The sequence below is a fragment of the Pelophylax lessonae genome (assembly GCF_965119305.1).
Source record: "Pelophylax lessonae genome assembly, chromosome: 1".
Taxonomy (NCBI): domain Eukaryota; kingdom Metazoa; phylum Chordata; class Amphibia; order Anura; family Ranidae; genus Pelophylax; species Pelophylax lessonae.
Window position 1 is genome coordinate 559,985,064 of NC_138768.1, and position 24,363 is coordinate 560,009,426.

A 24,363-nucleotide genomic window follows, 5' to 3' on the forward strand; every position below is an offset into this window, starting at 1 on the left:
TGTAACTAAGATATAGTAAAAGAAAACAGCGCTCATATGTGAATGACAAAAATGTCCCCTTTCATAAAATAAAATATTTGTCCTATTCCACTGAAATCAATATTAATAACACAATAAAATTGTATTAAATATAAAGTGATTTGTGCACAATACGATAAATATAAAAAATATAAAATATATATTATATAATAGTGCAATAGTAACAGTCCTTGTGCAAACAGCAAACACTAGCTGTGTATGCTAATAAAGTGATAGTGCTCCAAACGGTGATAATATTCAAGTAAATTCCAAAAGAGTGCAGATTCGTGCTCTGTAAACAGGTGACTTTAGTGGGTATCTGGAGCGTGAGTATCCTCCACCTTATACGCTTCCCACTTACCAGATGACCCCTTGGGGTCTCGCAAAGGTAGGTGGTCTCTATGGGTCAGCTCTCAGGGGTCCCTCTACTCAGGATGATACACCAAGGGTTGTTGTCCTAGGGTTTGAGATATCCTTAGAGGGGGGTCCGCTGTGTCCCTCAGTAGAGAGCGAGGTGGGGGCTGTGTTGGAGATTCCTCTATTCGCCACTCTTACACTCGTTAGTGGTAGGGTATAAGCATAGAGATGGAAAGAGTAGTAGGGAGGCTCATAGTGTAGTATTCAATATAATATTTTATTCAAAAAAAAGTAGTCACTTACATTTCAGTTTGCAAATACCAGCACAGCATTCCCCGACATTTTCTTAAACATCACCAGAAGTCATCTTTGGGCCTCAAGGTTTGGATCATCGAATCCATCCCCAACACTTTCCCAACAGCAGAACGCTTCAAATGCCTCACTCAGAGGTATTGCTGCTCCCCAGATTTCTGTGCATGGCAGACTGTACAGTATCGTCCCTTTAGCAATGCCCAATCAAAGGCCTGTTTCAGACTACCTTAATTCTCCAAAATGTTTCCATGTGTAAAATAAATGATCATCATACACTTTACCGAATCAAGTCATTAGCACCAAAATTTTTATTTAAAATTTCAACTTTATTATTAGAAAAATCATGTTAAGAAAGAATTGTTATCATTAGCTCATTTAGCATCTTGAACGTTTTTCTTCACAATAGTTGCTGTTTTAGTTTAAACATACAGATTCCCTTTTCAAGGGTGTCACATCTTTTCCTGTACAAGCATCTGGTTTCGGTCCCTGTAGTAAAAGAATATTCCCAATGAGTTTATTTCTCAGATGGTGCCTTTGGAACAGTTTGTGTTTGAGTACACGACTGTTGAGTGCTCTCTCATGTACAAACCCCATGTAACATCATATTATTAGGGAATCACAATGGGTGCCATAGTTGCCAATATTTGAAAAAAATTCCCAGGGACACTTTGCAGCACAGCTATCAATGATTTACCACACCCACTTCCCTAAAGCTCCGCCCACTCCGCATAATTAATCTCCACCTACTTATCATCAGATTATAGGGTCTACTCAATAAAGAGAGAATTACAGGAAATTGAAAAGGGAATTTCAAACTTAAGGCCAAAGTAGCAGAGTTGGAATAATTCTCCCATCCAGCTGTACTACTTCTGCCTGAAGTTTAAAATTCTCATCACAATTCCCTGAAATTCTAAAGTGTCAAAATGTACATATAAATAAAGTGCAAGGTGTAAATAAGTATGATAAAACCTAATTATACTATCTGGTATAATTAGGTTTTAGACCCCGTTCACACTGGGGCGACCTGTCAGGCGACCTGGTCGCCTGACAGGTCGCCTGCCATAGAGAAGCTGCGGACCCGTTCTAATAGGAGCGACACAAGTCGCTCCGACTTAGAAAAAAGGGTTCGACCTGTGAGGTGTGAGGTCGCCCCGGCAAGTAGCATCGCCCCAGTGTGAATGGGGTCTTATCGTACTTATTTACAACTTGCACTTTATTTATATTTACATATTACATTTTTTGTATGGTCACACCTGAGCACATTTGACACTTTATTCACATGTCATGTTACCAGATATTTTTGCACATAAGATTGTTGCTTTCATCCTACCTACCTTCATGTCTATGAATGTGTCTTTACTCTCCAGGGGTCCTTCTCTGCTCTGCAGTGGCGGCTGGTGCCGGCAAGGCGCTGCCGAGAAGGAATGCCTTTGATTTAAAAGCGCCATTACATAACTGCGCATGCACCCGCCCGAGCTTGTACAAGCTTTTCCGAGCCCGGCAGGCATCAGAGTGGCGCATGCGCAGTTACAATGTCGGCCCACAATCTTTTTTTTTTTTTTACAGGCACCGACTGCCCGTAACGGGCATTTACAGGCAGCCTGATTAATGGGCGCTTACCGGGACAATGTAAATTACCCAGGACAGGCTCCTATTTGCCGGGACTGTCCCGGCAAAAATGGGACAGTTGGCAAGTATGCGGGTGCCATTCCTAAAAATAAGGATTAGGTCAGTGAGTACCAATTTTACAGCACTCATTTCATTATATTGATGGCAACACAGCAGAATATGTGTACTTTGCTGGATTCCTGCATGTATATCTGTCTAACTACAAGGATCAATGCACCTTTGTTCAATAGTCTCTAGGGGTGTTTTTTTTTTGAGTCTGTAAGATAAAATAAATAGAATATTCCCATCTCACCTGCTCCTGGAGATGGCTCAAAGCACGTGGGTGCTTTAGCAACTATCAGTTCGAAACCAGTACCAACACAAGTCAAAGCATATATCACCAGCACACTCAATATAGTGTCATATAGTGTCACACTTAATATAGTATAAAGATTTATTAGAGCGATCACATCACAGCAGTAAAGTGCAACATTTCAGGGCCATGCAGGACCCCTTCATCGGGATTGTCTAATGAAGGGGTCCTGCATAGCCCTAAAACATTGCAATACACTGCTGTGATGTGATTGCTTTAATACATTTTTGGACACTATTTTGAAGATCTTTGGTGTGCTGGTGATAAACACTTTAACTTGAGTCTATAAGATGACAGAAAGCAAAAACCGACCATTAACCTTTCCCAAAGTTACACATTACAGAAAACAGAAAATGCTATATGCAAACACATTAAAAAATAATGCATATACTATACCTCTGCTAAAATAGGTATGGGGTTTTTAAAAATATAAACATACATACTCATCTCAATGCTGCTGCATCAGACGGAATCTGCATCTGTCCCCTGCTGGCTCTAAGCCTGAGAATTGAGCGATCACATGACCACAGTCTTCCCGGAGCAGAAAGCAGTGACTTAGTTAGTTACTGTTAGGGTTGGATGGGAGCAGCTGGCTGAGCCTCTCAGCAGCACACTAAGAAGTTGAGCCAACTACCAATCCAGGCATTTAAATAGATCCTGACAATATGGTCAGGATGCCTCAAGAGCCTGGAACAGCTCTGTGACATCAGCTGACAACGGTCTTTGCCCGCTGTTGGCTGATTGTGGGTCACAGGAGAGCACAAGTAATTGCCCTCTTGTGACCCAGAAGAGAAGTATGGCCAAAAAATCTTTGGCCATATTTCTCTTTTAAAACATCAAATATTAGGGAATAAGATAGAACTGTCTTTTTTAAATCCCAGACATCTTTTCTTTGTTTTTTTGTTGTTTTTAGGAATGTTTGGCTGTGGCAATGCAATTGTCTGAAAATGTGGAGAATGAAGTAAGTTGAAGGGTTATCTGACTAATGAATTTGCACATTTGAACATATGAAGTATGGGGCTAAAGAAAAAAAAAAAAAAAAAAGATCAAAATGTGTTCATTCTCCTCTTTTCTCAGCCTATCCTATCGAACTCAAAAACATAACTGCAGCGCTAAAATGACATAAAATAAAAAATACATGTGGATAGATGTAGATTCCCAAACACCACCAAATTTCTCCGGTTGTAAAACCACACAACATCTTGGTGAACAGAAAAGATGGGGGGGCTTACCTTAACATATGTGACCCCCAATGAAGAGCGGTCAATCAACACTTATGTGTTACTCCACAATGGCCTGCTTTATTCTGAACCACATGCCAAACCATGATGTTATAATGTTATCAAAAGTTTCTAAGCACACATACTTAGTGTGGAAATGGCATCATGAAAAAAAGAAGAGGCAATCTCCAAAGGATAGTGGTTTAATATGGTGAATGCACTTACGTTAAAATAGTTGTAAACAGGCATTTTCTATCACAAAACAGCTCCTATTCCAGGAAGCAAGATGGCCACAGTGAAAATTGCGCATACGTAGCGGAGTGTATTTCAGCTCCTTTTAACGTGTTTCGTCAGAAGTGACATCATCAGGTGCTCCTGATGGGTCCCTAAGTGTTGTGTGGTTTTACAACCGGAGAAATTTGGTGGTGTTTGGGAATCTACATCCCTTCTTTCCCCACGATTGGAAGATTGCTATCCATAAGTTGGTTTTCTTCAAATATGGCCTCCCTCATTGTTTCTACTTAATATAGACTTTGATTTGATTTTATGGTAATGCATAATGATTTGTGCACTTTTGTTTAATTTACAACACATGTATTTATTTCATGTAATTTTAGCACTGCACTTTTATGATAATTGTTATACAATGTATTATGGTATTGTGCTAGCTGCTATTTGCTTCATCAGGTCTAGAGCCCTAGCGCAGTTTCCTTAGTTTTTTACATTGTCCTATTGAACTGACTGAATATACTTGGTGGTGTCAAACCGTTTCTTTGAAAAAACTGAAGGTCCCCCTTTAGAAGATCAACCAACCAGTAAAGCAATGGAAAAGAACAGTGTCTTCACCAGTCCTTAAAAATACTTTAACAAAGTCTAAGTAAATTATGAAGTGTTATTACCAACACATTGGGAACCTAACCCCACTATGTCAAATGAATCAGGCCTAATGTATAAATAAAGTGACTTTGGTACATACAGTACTTACTTTGTAAAGTTCACAGACAAGATTAAATAATGCACTCTGAGCTCGAGCCTCCAGAGTATCATCATGTTTCTGAAAAAAAAAAAAAGTAACATTGGGGTTCCACTTGACATGATAATGCACCCTTTATAATTATTTTGACAAAATATGACTTTTCATACAGGGCAACTGCACATGCTGTATTTCTGCATTGTGTTCTGTGTTTCACCTCTGAAGTAGACTTGGTGATCAGCCATTCAAAATAACCGTGTGGTTTTACCATCCTCCCAAATGCTACTATAAATGAGGCCTAAAGGCAGGGGTGTATTTTGCAAGCAGTGGGCCTGTGTACAGGATCATAAGTTGGGCCCTCCTTAACAAGATAAAGAAAGTGCGACATGTGCAGCAAAAAATGGGTGTGTTTTTGTTTGCGCTGCATATTGTCCGTAGTTAAAAGGGAAGCAAAGATCAGTCGTAAGTGACAAAGTTCACATTTCAGTAGTAAGTGACGCAGAGTTTAGAGATCAGTAGGAAGTGGCACAGAGTTCAGAGATCAGTAGGAAGTGACACAGAGTTCAGAGATCAGTAGGAAGTGGCACAGAGTTCAGAAATCAGTAGGAAGTGGCACAGAGTTCAGAGATCAGTAGGAAGTGACACAGAGTTCAGAGATCAGTAGGAAGTGACACAGAGTTCAGAGATCAGTAGGAAGTGACGCAGAGTTCAGGGATCAGTAGGAAGTGACACAGAGTTCAGAGATCAGTAGGAAGTAGCGCAGAGATCAGTAGGAAGTGACACAGAGTTCAGAGATCAGTAGGAAGTGACGCAGAGTTCAGGGATCAGTAAGAAGTGATGCAGAGTTTACAGGTCAGTAGTAAATAACACACAGTTCAGAGATCAGTAGTGTGTCAACAGTAAGTGACGCAGAGGTCAGGTATCAGTAGTAAGGGATGCAGGGATCAGAAGGACCAAGGCAGAGTTCAGAGATCAGAAGGAAGTGAGGCAGAGTTCAGAGATCAGTAATTAGTGATGCAGAGTTCAGAGATAATAAGTGACAGAGAGTTCAGACACCAGTAGGAAGTGATGCCAAGGTCAGAGATCAGTAGCAAGTGATGCAAAGATCAGTAGGAAGCAAGGCATAGTTCATAGATCAGTAGGAAGTGACACAGAGCTCAATAATCAGTAGTAGGTGATGAAGAGTTCACGGATCAGTAGTAAGTGAAGCAGATGTCAGGAATCAGTAGGAAGTGATGCAGAGTTCAGAGATCAGTAGGAAGTGAGGCAGAGTTCAAAACTCAGTATGAAGTGATGTAGATTTCAGTAGGAAGTGATGCAAGGTTCAGAGATCAGCAGGAAGTGAGACAGAGGTCAGTGGGATGTAAGGTAGAGTTCAGAGATCAGTAGGAAATTATGTGAAGGCCAGGGATCAGAAGAAAGTGACACAGAGTTTAGAAATCAGTAGGAAGTGAGGCAGAGTTCAGAAATCAGTATTAAGTGAAGTAGAGGTCAAGGGTCAGAAATAAGTGAAGCAGAGTTCCCAGGTCAAGAGTAAGTGACGCAGAGTTTAGGGATCAGTAGGAAGTGAGGCAGCATTCAGAGATCAGAAGGAAGTGTTGCAAGTAAGAGATCAGTAGAAGGTGACACAGAGCTTGGAGATCAGTAGGAAGTGACACAGAGAGAGGTAAGAAGTGGCGCTAGGACCATTAGTAAGTGAAGCAAAGTTCCCAGGTCAAGAGTAAGTGACGCAGAGATCAGAAGGAAGTGAGGCAGAGTTCAGAGATCAGAAGGAAGTGTTACCAAGGTCAGAGATCAGTAGGGAGTGACAAAGAGCATGGAGAACAGTAGGAAGTGAGGCAGAGTTCAGAGGTCAGTAGGAAGTGACACCAAGGTCAGAGATCAGTAGGAAGTTAAAGAGAGCTTGGAGATCAGTAGGAAGTGAGGCAGAGTTCAGAGGACAGTAGGAAGTGATGCCAAGGCCAAAGATCAGTAGGAAGAAGGAACTACTTACCTGTTTCTGGTACATAACTTTTTTGTTTATGCGTTCCTAAAGCTGAACTTTTTCATTTAAATATATTATTTTATTGCCACAAAGGATATGATACACATTGTGAGCACCAGATGACCTTGAAAACCCACTTACTACCTTGTTAAAGTAGCAGTGATATCATCACTTTGCTGTACATAGCCTGTGCAGATAGCAGAGCTATGTGAGGGCCCATCCACTACAGGCTGCCTGCATAAAACTACAGGAGGGGGCGGATACAAGACCAGTCACCCTGCACAAGGAGAGAGAGCAGCAATGACTGGTCTGTATTACAGGAATCTTCTGCACAGAGGTTTTTTCACATTGGATTACTGCACAGATCAGGAATACATACACAAAGCACACCAAGATTCAAGTAAGAATACATACACCTTTTGTATTTAGACAATATTTGCTTATTCCTGGGTTCAGCTTTAAATACAAAGAAGCAGATCTCTATACATAGACAGATTAGCTGTGCATACTACTTTCTATCTGCAAGGAGGAGAGATCAGAGAAAAAAAAAGTAGCATTAGGTAGCTTGTTCCTCTCATATTTCTTCTCTTTCTGTTTAAGGCCAAAAACAGTGCGCACCACAAATCTATCCTGCTTTCTATCATGCAAACAATATTCAATACAAACAAGATGGCAACATGGGTTTATTTTAAAGAATGTACTCACTCCATTGATGACTATCCATGGCACATATTGGTGCGGAGGGTCAAGTGCCTGGGTTCGCTGGGCATTAGCGTGCATAAGTTTATTACCTAGGTCCCCATTCACACAGTCTAGGACTGTTTTCACTGGGAGGTCTGGCTCATGAGCTTGGAGGCACTGCAGAAGAATGAACAAAAAACATTAAAATTATTTGAACATAGATTATATTCACATTACTAACCTTAACCACTTCAGCACTTGTACTTTTATGCCTCTTAAGGAATTTCTACATTTTGTTATGGGCCTGTTTATTCGGCAATGTTTCGTCACTGGTTAAGATAACAAAATAACACATACGTTATGTGGGGGACAAATTAGGCTTTCATTTGGTATCATTTGGTAAATACTTTAGTAAAATAAAACATATTTTATTTTGTACATAATCTATAAACAAAAAGATCTAAAAAATTAAAAATAGTATAATTTTCTATATTGATCAGTGTTTGTCTTAAAACAGATATACATAAAGCAGTGGTCTCCAAACTGTTTCCAGGGGCCGAATGTGGCCCTTTCCTTGCTTTTAGCTGGCCCTTAAGGCACTATTCCTTACACTGACACCACAATAGGGCAATAATTTCTGCACTGATACCAATGACCGAGGCACTATTCCTCCCACAGACACCAATGATGGGGCACTATTCCTCCCACAGACACCAATGATGGGGCACTATTCCTCCCACAGACACCAATGATGGGGTACTATTCCTCCCACAGACAACAATGATGGGGCACTATTCCTCCCACAGACACCAATGATGGGGCACTATTCCTCCCACAGACACCAATGATCGGGTACTATTCTTTCCACTGGCACCAATCCAATGATGGGGCACTATTCCTACCGCTGACACCAATGATGGGGCACTATTCCTCCCACAGACACCAATGATGGGGCACTATTCCTCCCACAGACACCAATGATGGGGCACTATTCCTCCCACAGACACCAATGATGGGGCACTATTCCTCCCACAGACACCAATGATGGGGCACTATTCCTCCCACAGACACCAACGATCCGTTACTATTCTTTCCACTGGCACCAATGATGGGACACTATTCCTCTCACAGACACCAATGATGGGGCACTATTCCTCCCACAGACACCAATGATCGGGTACTATTCTTTCCACTGGCACCAATCCAATGATGGGGCACTATTCCTACCGCTGACACCAATGATGGGGCACTATTCCTCCCACAGACACCAATGATGGGGCACTATTCCTCCCACAGACACCAATGATGGGGCACTATTCCTCCCACAGACACCAATGATGGGGCACTATTCCTCCCACAGACACCAACGATCGGGCACTATTCTTTCCACTGGCACCAATGATGGGACACTATTCCTCTCCCAGACACCAATGATGGGGCACTATTCCTACCACTGACACCAATGATTGGGCACTATTCCTCCCACAGACACCAATGATGGGGCACTATTCCTCCCACTGACACCAATGATGGGGCACTATTCCTACCACTGACACCAATGATGGGGCACTATTCCTCCCACAGACACCAATGATGGGGCACTATTCCTCCCACAGACACCAATGATGGGGCATTATTCCTACCACTGACACCAATGATGGGGCACTATTATTTCCACTGACACCAATGATGGGGCACTATTCCTCCCACAGACACCAATTATGGGGCACTATTCCTCCCACAGACACCAATGATGGGGCATTATTCCTACCACTGACACCAATTATGGGGCACTATTATTTCCACTGACACCAATGATGGGGCACTATTCCTCCCACAGACACCAATGATGGGGCACTATTTCTACCACTGACACCAATAATGGGGCACTATTCGTTTCACTGACACAAATGATGGGGCACTATTACTTCCACTGACACCAATGATTGGGCACTATATTTCCCACTGACACCAATAGTCCCACTGGCACTACTAGTTCCCCTAATACTCAAGATGGAACATAGTCTATTCCCACTGATGCTGGGATATACTTTACTCCCACTTGCCACACTCTGACCCGCCTAAAGTCTGAAGCACAGTAAACTGGCCCTTTGTTTAGAAAGTTTGGAGATCCCTGCATTAAAGCCTAAATGAATTATTTCCTTTACTAAGTGATGCTGCTGTTGTGAGCACTGTATCATACTGTATGTAGCATCAGCTACATATAGCATGCAGTGCTGTGTTCAAGCAGCAGCACAGGAGCTTCCTGTCTGCTGCCATTTAAAGGAAGCATTGTATATTTATCAATCAATACAAGTCTTCCTGTGATTTGCTGAAGCTGAGATAATGACATCATGTTCACATCTTCAACGCTTAGTCAAGTGATCACATGCACTTTTGGCAGAATTAGTCAATCTGAGCATTGATATGCCTCGTCAGCAACATTCTGTTTAACATGGAATTCCAAGTTATTTCTAACTATGTTTAAACTTGCACCCCCCCCCCCAATCCCTTCTAACTCCTATTCTTCTATTCCAACTACCCTTAAGAAGGAAGATGCATTCACTTACCTATATTGAGGGTGATCTGGTCCGGTCACATGGTCTACCTGGCAGCTGGCTTCAGGGGAGAGGAGAGGTCACCAACAACGGCTGCAATGCCTGTGCAGTGATGTCACCCATAGGCTTTTTATGGGGGCATCTGTTGTCGGCTGTCCCTCCTCTCTCTGAAGCCTGCACTGGAGCTGATCACATGACCACCAGACCGAAGCATCCTGAGGAACAGGTAAGTATAAGCATTTCCTTCTACAGAGTAATTCGAATAGGATTTGGAAAGGGGGTGAGAGAAGGTTTAGGCATTTGAAAACGCCGGAACTTACGGCGAAACGCGTTGACGTATTTCCTGCCACGCACGGAGCGGCACGTCACTTCCAGTTGGTCACTTCCTGCCCGTGGAACGCACGCCGAGCGGCGTAACCACGAGGCGTGTTGCTGTATATGCCTATATCCTTTTTCATTTTGTAAGTATGTTTTTGGCTATGAAGCTTGATTAAAACCATATATACATACTTCACTATGTACGGCCTTTTCTTCTATTTCAATGGTGGATGTGCAAGCGGACCCATATATATCTAGTGAAAGGCGTATGGAGAACCTTCCTTAAAAATCCTGGTGCCAAGGGCTTATGTGCAATATTACTAAGGCTTCCAAATATTGGCGAGTTGGTGAGTGGGGGACCGAGAGGGGCACCTTTCACTTTGGAGCACTATATTGTTTACCAGCACTGGAGCACCTTATTTTTGGATCACTATAAGGACTATATATTTTCACTTGGTTCTAATTATTTATTTATGGACTTTTTCACAATTTTTCAGCACTTTATTTCTTATCACCATTAGATTGTTATTTATTATTGGTGGTTTACAGCGGATATCTAATTTTATAACACTATTTATTATGAGGATTTTTTTTAACATCCACATATCAATATTAGAGTGTCACATATTTATTTCCTTTGAAGAGAACACTGTGCTATTTATCTTGTCATTATTTTAGAGTGCTAGCGCTGCTTAAATTTGTGTTTATTATTAGGTTTAGGCATTGTTTGGAATAGCCTGGAATTCCACTTTAAGACTTAGGCTATTGATTACACAAGTAGCATTCTCTAGTGAAAGGTAAACCTTTATCACTTATTATTCACCTTAAAGCTACATGCACATGGCCGTAAGAATTTTACTGATCATATATGCATAGTTTATCTGGCACAAAAGTAAAGATCAAGAGTAAATGATCAGTAAAATGCTTGCAATTATATGCGTTTAAATGCATAAAGATGTGTAGACTAGTTCCTTATCCTTCTACTCTGTTCTCAATCCAAGAATGCTGTTTTTGCATCTATGTATGCGCGCATACATGCGCTTACATGCATAGGCACATAAAATGTATGTTTTCAGGTGCAGATTCTTCTTTTTTTTTTTTTTTTCAATAAGGTGGGATTTTTCAAACTTTGGTTAGAGATCTGAACACGGAGCATGTTAACATACCTATGTGCATGTCCCCTATGGAAACAATACACCTGCATTCTGATCTGTAAACAAAAAATGCTTTGAAATGCCATATGACTATACACTGAAAAATACTGTATAATATATATACTGTATAGCTATATAAATCAAAAGACATGCTGGTAGGTTAATTGGATCCTGTATAAAATTGGCCCTACTATGTATGTATGAATGTGAGTTGGGCACCTAAGATTGTAAGCTCCTTGAGGGCAGGGACTGATGTGAATGTGCAATGTATATGTAAAAGGGCTGTGTAAATTGACAGCGCTATGTAAGAACCTGAAATAAATAAAATAAATAATAAATAAAAAATATATATTTTGTGTGGGTGTACATTATATATCTATATATCTATATATATATCTATATATATCTATATATATATATATATATATATATATATATATCTATATATATCTATATATATATATATATATATATATATATATAGATATATATATATAGATATATATATATATATACACATACACAAAATTACTAAAAGTAATGGGATGCCTGTCTTTACACGCACATGAACTTTAATGGCATCCCGATCTTAGTCCGTAGGGTTCAATATTGAGTTGGCCCACCCTTTGCAGCTATAACAGCTTCAACTCTTCTGGGAAGGCTGTCTAACAGTTTAGGAGTGTGTCTATGGGAATGTTTGACCATTCTACCAGAAGCGCATTTGTGAGATCAGGCACTGATGTGGACGAGAAGGCCTGGCTTGCAGTCTCTGCTCCAATTCATCCCAAAGGCGTTCTATCCGGTGGAGGTCAGGATGTCTTTATGGACCTTACTTTGTGCACTGGTCCAAATCATTTGGTGGAGAGGGGATTATGGTGTGGGGGTGTTTTTCAGGGGTTGGGCTTTGCCCCTTAGTTCCAGTGAAGAGAAATTCCTAAAACGTCAGCATACCAAGACATTTTGGCCAATTGTTAGCTCCCCACTTTGTAGGAACAGTCTGGGGATGGCCCCTTCCTGTTCCAACATGACTACGCACCAGTGCACAAAGCAAGGTCCATAAAAACATGAATGAGCGAGTTTGGGGTGGAGGAACTTGACTGGCCTGCAAACCGATTGAATACCTTTAGGCGGAATTAGAGCGAAGACTGTTAACAAGGCCTTCGCATTCAACATCAGTACCGGACCTCACAAATGCGATCCGGCACTGATCAGGCACTAATTTCTGTTTTGGTTTCTTTGTATGTATGGATTGCATGGGTTGTTACCGACAACTTCCATATTGCATTTTTGAAATTCTAGATGTATATTCTGCCAAAAACCTACAGTGGATATAAAACGTCTACACACCCTTGTGAACATTCCAGGTTTTTGAGCTGTAAAAAAATCAGACCAAGAAAAATCACTTACTTCTGTATTTTTTTTTAAACTTTTAATGTGACTTATATTCTGTGCAAATCTTTAAAGAGGGAAAAATAAAAACTTATAATAACTTGGTTGCATAAATATGCATACCCTTAAACTACTATGTTGAAGCACCTTTTGATTTTATGCCAGCATTCAGTTTTTGGAAGTAAATCAACATAGCACATCTTGTCTTGGGAATCTTTGCCCACTCTTCCTTACAAATGCACTTCAAATCAAATTGGATTCAGGTCCAGGCTCTGGGTTGGCCATCCCAAAACTTTGTATTTATCTGAATATGTTACATCACCTTAAACATCACTGACTTACTGGCTCTAGAGCTCCGGTGACGTTGGGGGACATTTCCATGCAGTCAATGACAGGAAAGTAGCTAGCGATATCCGGCAGGAGGTGAATAAGACATGCCTAGGCATATAAAGGAAAATGTCACTACAAAACATATTCATTAGTGGCAATGACTTCAGCAGGTGAAAAAAAAGGTTTATATTATAATATTTGAAATACACATTTATTGTTCTCCTCTAAATGGGGGATTTTTAAGGCAATCAGAAACAGAGAAAAGAAACAAAGATATATAAAAAAATATAAATGTTTATTGGGAATTGATTAAAAAAGCCAGTAATCCAAACATTAAAAAATTACAAAACCTCGTCCTAATTCCATGGTCAAAAATGGAAGAAACCAAAGTCGACTTTGGTTTCTTCCATTTTTTAACCATGGGATTAGGACGAGGTTTTGTAATTTTTTAATGTTTGGATTACTGGCTTTTTTAATCAATTCCCAATAAACATTTTATATTTTTTTATATATCTTTGTTTCTTTTCTCTGTTTCTGATTGCCTTAAAAATCCCCCATTTAGAGGAGAACAATAAATGTGTATTTCTAATTTTCTAATGTCTTATGGGATGATGGCAATCATGGGTCACTCACCATCTGGGACAATTTTTCTTTCTATATTATAGTATTCTATCTGATTTAAAATGAACTTTCCAGTGAATATAATTGCATGCAGGAAATTCCAATTCTTAATTTTTTCTTGGTATTGCCAAGTTCTGCAGAACAACTATGTATTTATTACTTGATACAACTAATCATGTTTATATACGTTTTTTAAACCTGATTAGTTTGTCACATATTAGGTTTTTGGAAATGGTTATCAATTACAGTGTATCTCTAGGCAAACCTTTCATTTTAGTTTCAGATAGGGTAGGGAAGACAGTTTTTAACCACTTCAGCCCTGGAAGGTTTTATCCCCTTAATGACCAGGCCATTTTTTGTGATTCGGCACTGTGTTACTTTAACGGACAATTGCACAGTCGTGGGATGCTGTACCCAAAAAGAAATGAATGTCCTTTTTTTCCCACAAATAGAGTTTTCTTTTGGTGGTATTTGATCAGCTGTGCGATTTTTATAAAAGAGTGACAACTCTGAAAAAAAACCAATATTTTTCACATTCAGCTATATAAAATCCCCCCCCCCCCCAAAAAAAGAAAGATAAAATTCTAATTTTAGGCCAATTTGTATTTCAAGTCTTTCAATGGGGACACCCGTTCCTGGGACAACTGTCTAAGGCAGCCCACAGATGAGTCATTTTTTTTCATTCAACCAGCAGGTTGAGCAAAAAATAAAAATTCTTGATCCCCCCCCCCCCCCCATCCACATATTCAACCTGAATGGGAGAATCCTCCCCACTGGGTCATTGTATTCTGACAGCTATCAGAATACACTTTTCGGTGCTGCAGGCTATAGCTGGCAGTGCTTATCGAGTGGCAAAAATCCGACAGGGTGATTGTTTGAAGAGGCTTCCCCTTAGTTCGACTTTTGTACAACCACCCTGCTCATACATGTATTGAAATACTGCCGCTTCCTGCTGGCCAAATTTTGATCCATGTATGACCAGCTTAAGAGCCGAATTCCACTAACTTTGGGAAATTTCCTCTGGCTTACTGTTGCATCTCTGGTACAGGATGTGAAATTTCCCCAATGGTATGCAGACAGCAAAAAGAATAAAAAAACTGGCAGGGGTATTACACTGTATCTAAAACAAAAAAAAAAGTTTTGGCTATACAGTACATATACTTTAGGTTTATAGGAGGCGTTCTTATCTTATATAAGATGTAGCTGGAAAACTGCATGGCAAAATGCAGGCACATAGACTATATACTATAGCAATATTTTTTCTCACATATTTATCGAATATTCGCTTTTCCTAGATTTTTAACCTTTCAAGAAAAAAGGCTGAGTAATTGATATAATTGCACCAGATACTTTCAGAGTCTTATATGAAAATTCTACATTTGAAATAGTAATTTCAACAAACCTCTATGGTATTTCCATAACATTCCTCAGGTCCATGCTGGCACACATATTCCCACTTTCCTGAAACATTTTTTTCCTGACAAAAAAAGGTAAAAACACAACTCTAAAAATTATATTGTTAGGCATTGGAAATAAACATAACTGGGCAGGAATTAATTCATTTACAAAACCTGGCAAACCTATCAGCTGTAAATACTTTGCATTTTAGCTTGCCTGCATATATACAGGCAGATTTGTCCAATGAAGTATGAACTGGCATTGCTGGGAATCCTAAGTTACCTGATTCTCTACAGATCCCAGTGAGGTATTCCTAGTGTGTGCAGTACCTGCAGTGCAACCCCAAGGCTCATGGAACCCACTCCACACACTGAATACATTGGCAATTTGATTTAAGAAGTGCTCATCTGCCATATGGCTGGTAGCTGCTTAGCCTGGGTATTGTAGTGGATTCCACTCTGGATCTCCCTCCTCCACACCTCTTGATTGGACAGCCTGGCTTGAGTAAAGAGAAAAGGAAGGAATCTGCAGTGTAATTGGGCATATTGGAAGCTGGGGACTTTAGCCTTGCTCCCTGGACTTATAAAAACCAGGGAAGAGGAGAGAGAGAAAGGTCTACCCCAGAGCCTAGAAATGGACTACCGATCTAATACCCACTCCCGGGGTCCCCCCGCCCAAGCTCAAAGACAAGATCAGTGTGGGGGAAATTGTGAGAGACAAATGAGATTTGGGGGGCAAGGCTGTTGGAGCCTGTTTCTGACCTCTGTACTGCCTGTTCTCCACTATTAACTTCCCCTTTTGTACTGCATGTACCCTCCATCAACTGCCCCCCTCTGTACTGACTTTCCTCACCGGGAACTGCTCTTTCTGTTCTGCTTGTCCCCACCTTTAACTGCCTCTTCTGCACTGCATGTCCCCACTATCAGTATTCTCCTCTGTACTGCCTGACCTCACTACCAACTGCCCCTTCTGCACTGCATGTCCCCACCATCACTTCTCCCTCTATACTGCCTGTCCCCACCATCAACTGACACTTATGTACTGCATGCCCCAACTATTCACCCCCCCCTATACTGCCTGTCCCCACCATCAACTGACACTTATGTACTGCATGCCCCCACTATTCACCCCCCCGTGCTGCTTGTCCCCACCATCAACTGACTTTTCTGCACTGCATTTCCCCATCATCAGCTTTCCCCTCTGTACTGCCTGTCCCCACTATCAACTGCCTGTTCTGCACTGCATGTCCCCACCATCAGCTTTCCCCTCTGTACTGCCTGTCCCCGATGTCAACTGGCACCCTATGTACTGCCTGTCCTCACCATCAACTGTCCTGTCTGTGCTCCACTATTACCTTCCCCTTTTGTACTACATGTACCCTCTATCAACTTCCCCCCTCTGTACTGCCTTTTCCCACCATGAACTGCTCTTTCTGCCCTGCCTGTCCCTGCCATCAACTGCCTCTTCCACACTGCATGTCCCCACTATCAGCATTCTCATCTGTACTGCCTGTCCCCCCCACCAACTGCCTCTTCTGCACTGCATGTCCCCACCATCACTTCCCCCTCTTTACTGCATGTCCCCACCATCAACTGACATTTGTGCACTGCATGTTCCCACCATCACTTCCCCCTCTGTGGTGCCTGTCCCCACCATCAACTGACTCTTTTGCACTGAATGTCCCCATCATCAGATTTCTCCTCTATACTGCCACCTTATGTACTGCCTGTCCTCGCCATCAACTGTCCTCTCTACACTGCCTGTCCCCGACATCAACTGCCCCTTTGTACTGAATTTCCCTACAATCAAATGCCATACTGCCTGCCCTCACTATCAAATGCCCTCCCCCCCTTTGTGTTGCCTGTCCCAACCATCAACTGACTTCTCTGCATGTCTCCACCATTAACTGCTCTATCTGTACTGCCTGTCCCCATTATCAGCTACCTCCTCCTCCTTTGTGCTGCTTATGTTTTCCCCATTTTTCCTTCTGGTGACTACACAGGGACATTTCTTCTTTTGCCATTGTTAGCAATTTTTTGTGGATACAGGGACTGCTTCATATGTGTGCAGCCACCATTTGCCGCAGCATGTATAAAACATATTTCTCTCTTCTATAACAGGGTGCCACAGATCCTAAATTATCTTAGTCTTACATTTTGTCACACTTTTTTGACTTTTTAAACGTAAAGCCAGGAAGATTACCCTCATTTGTATTGTTAGGGTTTACATATTGTTTATACTGTTATTCATTGAAATGAGCCTTGGCACTGGAAGAGGAACTCAACATTTCACATTGACGTGAATTAGCCATCACTATAGACGTCCTATACATGTAATTCCTCATTACTTATGGTAATGTATACAGTAGGTGTCCCATATGATTGCCCTGTGTATCCTTCCTCCTTTTAATTAATGTATTCTTCACATGCTTTCTGTACTTGCTTGCAAAATGGTTTTATTTGTAATTAAAAGATAACCACAGTATTGAAATGATGCTGTAATACATTGTTTTGAAGACTTATCATCAAACCCAGTGTTGGGATGTTTTGCAAGATACACATCGCAAAAGTGACATTTCAGTAATGAGTGACAATGGTTGAGTAAAGTATTTGCTCAATTCATGTATCTTGTGGTGAGTGTAGGGAAGAGATATCTTTATCTTTCTATTCATTTCAAGATGGTAAAATGCTGTAGACATGTTCTTTTAGTGCTTGGAAGAGTACACCCTCTGTGAAAGGGCTCTTTCACACTGGTACATGCTGCGGCCACAGCAATTTTAAATCCAACTGCAGAGTTTGACTAGTGAAACCGCCTGTCAAACTCACCCATTGGGATCAATGGAGTCGCACTGCAATTGCGAGCCAAATGCCTGCCTGGAAGTTGTGGCATTTGCAGCAAAGTAAAATTGCCACTCGGCAATTAAAAAAAAAAGAAGTACAAAAAAAAAAAAAATAATAAAAAAAGGCTTCAGGAAGCGCAAGTCCCTACTATACCTCCCTTTGGAGAGTGTTCCCGCAAGTGGTCTCGGGCTGGTTGGTAAGTTTGTGCTAGAAAATCTCTTTGTATTTGTTTGACATACAGTATCTCACAAAAGTGAGTACACCCCTCACATTTTTGTAAATATATCATGATATCTTTTCATGTGACAACACTGAAGAAATGACTTTGCTACAATGTAAAGTAGTGATTGTACAGCTTGTATAACAGTGTAAATTTGCTGTTCCCTCAAAATAACTCAACACACAGCCATTAATGTCAAAACCTCTGGCAACAAAAGTGAGTACACCCCTAAGTGACAATGTCAAAATTGGCCGCAAAGTGTCAAAATTTTGTGTGGCCACCATTATTTTCCAGCGCTGCCTCAATCCTCTTGGCCATGGAGTTCACCAGAGCTTCACAGGTTGCCGCTGGAGTCCTCTTCTTCTCCTCCATGATGACATCACGGAGCTGGTGGATGTTAGAGACCTTGCGCTCCTCCACTTTCCGTTTGAGGATGCCCCACAGATGCTCAATAGGGTTTATGTCTGGAGACATGCTTGGCCAGTCCATCACCTTTACCTTTAGCTTCTTTAGCAAGGCAGTGGTCGTCTTGGAGATGTGTTTGGGGTCATTATCATGTTGGAATACTGCCCAGTCTCCGAAGGGACGGGATCATGCTCTGCTTCAGTATGTCACAGTACATGTTGGCATTCATGGTTCCCTCAATGAACTGTAGCTCCCCAGTGCCGGCAGCACTCATGCAGCCCCAGACCATAACACTCCCACCATCATGCTTGACTGTAGGCAAGACACACTTGTCTTTGTACTCCTCACCTGGCTGCCACCACACACGCTTGACACCATCTGAACCAAATAGGTTTATTTTGCTCTCATCGGACCACAGAACATGGTTCCAGTAATCCATGTTCTTAGTCAGCTTGTCTTCACCAAACTGTTTGCAGGCTTTCTTGAGCATCATCTTTAGAAGAGGCTTCCTTCTGGGACGACAGTCATGCAGACCAATTTGGTGCAGTGTGCGGCGTATAGTTTAAGCACTTACAGGCTGACCCCCCACCCCTTCAACCTCTGCAGCAATGCTGGCAGCACTCATAAGTCTATTTCCCATAGACAACCTCTGGATATGACGCTGAACACGTGCACTTAACTTCCTTGGTCGACTATGGCGAGGCCTGTCCTGAGTGGAACCTGTCCTGTTAAACGGCTGTATGGTCTTGGCCACCATGCCGTAGCTCAGTTTCAGGGTCTTGGCAATCCTTTTATAGCCTAGGCCATCTTTATGTAGAGTAACAATTCTTTTTTTCAAATCCTCAGAGAGTTCTTTGCCATGAGGTGCCATGTTGAACTTCCAGTGACCAGTATGAGAGAGTGAGAGCGATAATACCAAACTTAACACACCTGCTCTCCATTCACACTTAAGACCTTGTAACACTAACGAGTCACATGACACCGGGGGGGGGGGGGGGGGTGGTGGTGGTTATTAATTGGGCACAATTTGGATATTGTCACCTAGGGGTGTACTCACTTTTGTTGCCAGAGGTTTAGACATTAATGGCTGTCTGTTGAGTTATTTGGAGGAGACAGCAAATTTACACTGTTATATAAGCTATACACTCACTACTTTACATTGTAGCATAGTGTCATTTCTTCAATGTTATCACATGAAAAGATATAATAAAATATTTACAAAAATGTGAGGGGTGTACTCACTTTTGTGAGATACTGTACGTCGCCCTCCCAAGGCTCCTTGCTGCAAATGACTAGATATAGGTGGGGGTAGTGGCCACCTGTTTGTATTTTGATTATATCGGTCAGGCAATGCACTTACATCTTTGCTGCTATAGTGCTATGTGCTGGGTGTTCAGTGCGCTCCTGTACCTTTAGGGAGGGGTGGGCTCCTTCCAGGCTCACCTGCCCTCTATCTATCCATTAAAATGCATATGCTCTAATTGTGATATATTCTATCTATCCATTAAAATGCATGTGCTCCCAATGTGAAGTCACTAATGTAGTTAGGGACTACAGAAAACAGGGTGCCTTGACGGGGCCTGTAGCTTACGCATGTATCTGCAAATGTGTTCAGACTAAACCCCTGTTTTTAACGCATATTGTCAGACAGGTCAATTCGGTTGGTCGCTGGCTGGTTGGTAAGTTTGAGCTTCGAAATCTCTTTGTATTTGTGTCACCAACGCAGATCACTTCTCAGAAGGTGTTAAGCAATACCACCTGTCTGAAAAAGTCCTTAAAAAACAACTAGTCAAAAAAATATTAAGAATTGGTCATCAGGAAACTGTGGCACACTGTCTGAATTGTTCTCCCCACATTATAATCAGCCAGTCTATGAAATGTAAATGTAGGCTCATACCTGTGCATTTCCATAAGGCACCAGTGTAATATTCATAATGTCATATAACATTAGAAACGTGGGGTACAGCTGAAGAGCAAGGAACCTCCGGCAGCCTCCACAAAGACTCTCGTAATAAAGTTCCACGCTCACATTTTGTTCATTGTTCTTTTTGATGTCTTTATGGTTAAAGTAGTCCAGGCACTGCTCTTCCACCTGAAAATAAAACACATTCATTTTACTCAATTACCTTAAATTGAGACATTTCTATATTCATATGATCCAAGTGGTGATATGGGCTATTCAGAATTGCACACTGCTGTTTTTATGTATCATGATATATGAGTGAGCAGCTCTTATTATCATTGTATTATTTATATTATTATTTTTGCTATTACTATTTTTATTTTAATAATTATCATTGTCACAATTCATAGTTATGTTCTGTTCACTTTGTGTCCACCTAGGTTTCATGAGATCAGCTATAATGAATCCTATGGAAAGATGAAAAAGGTTTAACATTACACTTTGTTGGCAAGTTATGAGTAGGGATGATCGAACGGTTCGGGTCGACCATCGGTTCGACCCAAACATTGACTGTTTTTGCAGAAAATTCGGAATTCGGCAACCAGAAACAACCAAAATGCAATGGGACAGGAACTGGGCTTTAAAAGCCCGTGATTGGACCAGAAACATTAGTAAAAACCAATTGAGGGGGTAGAAGGATGCTAGGAATGTGATTGGAGTGACTAGGGGGTCCAGAGGCCAATCAGTAGTGAATACGCCCCCCAGTATATAAGATAGCTCCGCCAAATCTCTAGCATTGTAATACAGGGGCTGTGGAAGAGAGTGGAAGCAGTTATGTTACTCCTGCCGCAAAAGTGTCATTTAGCAATTACTAGTGTGAGGAAAGGGATATCTAGTGTAGTTAGGGTACTATATTCCACTATAGTTAGATTCAAAGATTCAAATCTAGTTTCTGTAGGGAAAGTGTTAAGTGTCAGGGTGACCGTAGTGTAGTGTAGGGTGAACTGATTCTGACTGCTATGGCAGGGTGACCAAACTCTTCCATGTCAGGGTGACCGCCATAGAAAAAATATTGTTTGTCTTAGAATTGCATTAGAGCAGGGATGGGGCTCCGCTACTTTCACACCTGGCCGTTTTTGTTTCAGGCGTTTATTGGGCTTTTTTGTGGACGTCTTTGGAGCCAGGCATGACATCTGAACATCTGTGTTGGGGTATATACACACACACACATATATGTATATATACACATACACACATATAGGTGTGATAGGAGCGGAGCCCTATGCCTGTGCTAATGAAATTATTTGCAGGGATGTGGCTCTGCTCCTATCACACCTATATATGTGTATGTGTATATATACATATATGTGTGTGTATATATATACCCCTATACAGAAGTTCAGATGTTATGCCTGCCTCCAAAGACACCCAAAAAATGCCCAATAAACGCCTGCAACAACACAACTTGGCGTTTTTGTTGCAGGCGTTTATTGTGCATTTTTTTGGGGGTCTTTGGAGGCAGGCATGACATCTGAACTTCTGTATAGGGGTATATATACACACACACACATATATGTATATAGGAGCGGAGCCCTATGCCTGTGCTAATGAAATTATTTGCAGGGATGTGGCTCTGCTCCTATCACACCTATATATGTGTATGTGTATATATACATATATGTGTGTGTATATATATACCCCTATACAGAAGTTCAGATGTTATGCCTGCCTCCAAAGACACCCAAAAAATGCCCAATAAACGCCTGCAACAACACAACTTGGCGTTTTTGTTGCAGGCGTTTATTGTGCATTTTTTTTGGGGGGTCTTTGGAGGCAGGCATGACATCTGAACTTCTGTATAGGGGTATATATACACACACACACATATATGTATATATACACATACACACATACACACATATAGGTGTGAAAGTAGCGGAACCCTATGCCTGTGCTAATGAAATTATTTGCAGGGATGTGGCTCCGCTCCTATCACACCTATATGTGTGTATGTGTATATATACATATATGTGTGTGTGTATATATACCCCTATACCCCTATACAGAAGTTCAGATGTTATGCCTGCCTCCAAAGACGCCCAAAAAATGCCCAATAAACGCCTGCAACAACACATCTGGGCATTTTTGTTGCAGGCGTTTATTGTGCATTTTTTGGGCGTCTTTGGAGGCAGGCATGGTCCCATTGATTTCAATGGGGTTCTTGAATCCGGACCCAAACTTTCGGGAAGTTCGGGTGTTCTGGTCGAACCAAACTTTTCAAAAGTTCGATCATCCCTAGTTATGAGCAGATATCACCATGTGATAAAATTTAAACCCCACCTCTTCTCCTGTTCTTCATAAAAATCTCTTGCACGTGAATAAGGCCTCAGCTAACATGAATAAAATAAGAGAAATACTGAAGCATTCACAACATTCCAATGTATAATAAACCACAGAACTTTTCTCAGAACCTATCCAGAAATCATCTTCCCCAGTTCTGTGTATCAATATTGAACATTATCTTCAAATCAAGCAGAGAGGTGATCACCCTAATTAATAAGATTGGCAAGAAAAAAAAACCCTCCATGGGGTAAACAAATAGACCCTGGGATTTTATATATGTTTGTTTCCCCCACAACAAGGGGTTAAATGTTCACTTTGGTTGTTTATTTAAACAGTCTCTAAGGCTGGCCATATACATTACAATCTGATTGTACAATCTCCTTTGGCTCTACCATCAACTATGTAGTATGAGTACCGGCCTGAATGTACAGTATTGTTTAGGTTTGTCCTCATATTACATAGTTGTCAAAACCTAGATCACCAGCTATTGGCACTGTGCTACCCAGAGTAGAAGGTTGTAGTTCCTTGTGTCCACCAGCGGGTGTCTCCTAGTAGCCAGCAGATCCCAATAATCAATTTCCACCTGATGCTGGCTGCTGGAAGAGTCTTTAGGTCCTCCCCCACTATTGCCTCATGCTCCAGAGTTTTACCTTGCTGCCAGAGACCTTTGTCATTGGGGTATGGTTCACTTATATCTTTATATATGCTGTGTTTTCTGTTTGCTGGTGTTTGGATGGGTTATGTTTCACTGGCATACAGTCTAGTCTCTGTCTCCTAAGTGTAGCTACACAGATTTGGCAATCACTGCTGCTGGACCCTGACAATAGTTTTGGTAATGCAAAACAAAATTGTACAAATAGATTGTAAAGTGTATGAAGAGTTTAAGTTCATACTTCTTGCTGTTGCTGTGCTGTGCCACAAATATTGATTGTTGCCAAAATCATCTTGTGCATTTACATACTATAAGCAGATGTTCGTCAAAAATCAGCCCTTTGTTTTATTCTTCATGCGCAAAGCATTCTCCCGTCATATACAAGTCAGTTCCTAATTTTTCCCCTTTACAAATCAGTAGTAAGACCTCATCTGGACTATGCAGTTCAGTTTTGGGCACCAGGGATGCTTTCATCTGAATAAACTGTGGGCAAAGAATTCTGTATATGGAGGTTTTCTATTATTTTTTTCTATTGGTTGAACTATAAAGACTTGTGTCTTTCTTCACCCTGTGTCCAGCAATATATGTTAATCATGCTCCCAAGAGTACATGGTGAGGGGCACCTGATATGGCTGGTCATGTTGGCACATTTCACTTACATTAGGATGAATAGAAAGGTTACTTCATTCATTCTTAGATCGCCTTT

General features: G+C 41.2%; 1 protein-coding gene across 1 annotated transcript in view; it reads right to left on the bottom strand.

The window, feature by feature from the left end:
* Positions 1 to 992: 992 nt before the first annotated feature.
* IFI30 (IFI30 lysosomal thiol reductase) overlaps positions 993 to 24,363 on the bottom strand; it is a 38,687-nt gene continuing 15,316 nt past the window's right edge. The window contains exons 2-7 of the mRNA XM_082260806.1: positions 20,657 to 20,851; positions 15,299 to 15,373; positions 13,288 to 13,383; positions 7,551 to 7,703; positions 4,874 to 4,942; positions 993 to 1,173 (exon numbers count right to left, since the gene is read on the bottom strand). Coding sequence (XP_082116932.1) covers positions 1,102 to 1,173; positions 4,874 to 4,942; positions 7,551 to 7,703; positions 13,288 to 13,383; positions 15,299 to 15,373; positions 20,657 to 20,851 — 660 coding nt within the window. The 3' untranslated portion in view covers positions 993 to 1,101. The remainder of the gene's footprint in view (positions 1,174 to 4,873; positions 4,943 to 7,550; positions 7,704 to 13,287; positions 13,384 to 15,298; positions 15,374 to 20,656; positions 20,852 to 24,363) is intronic.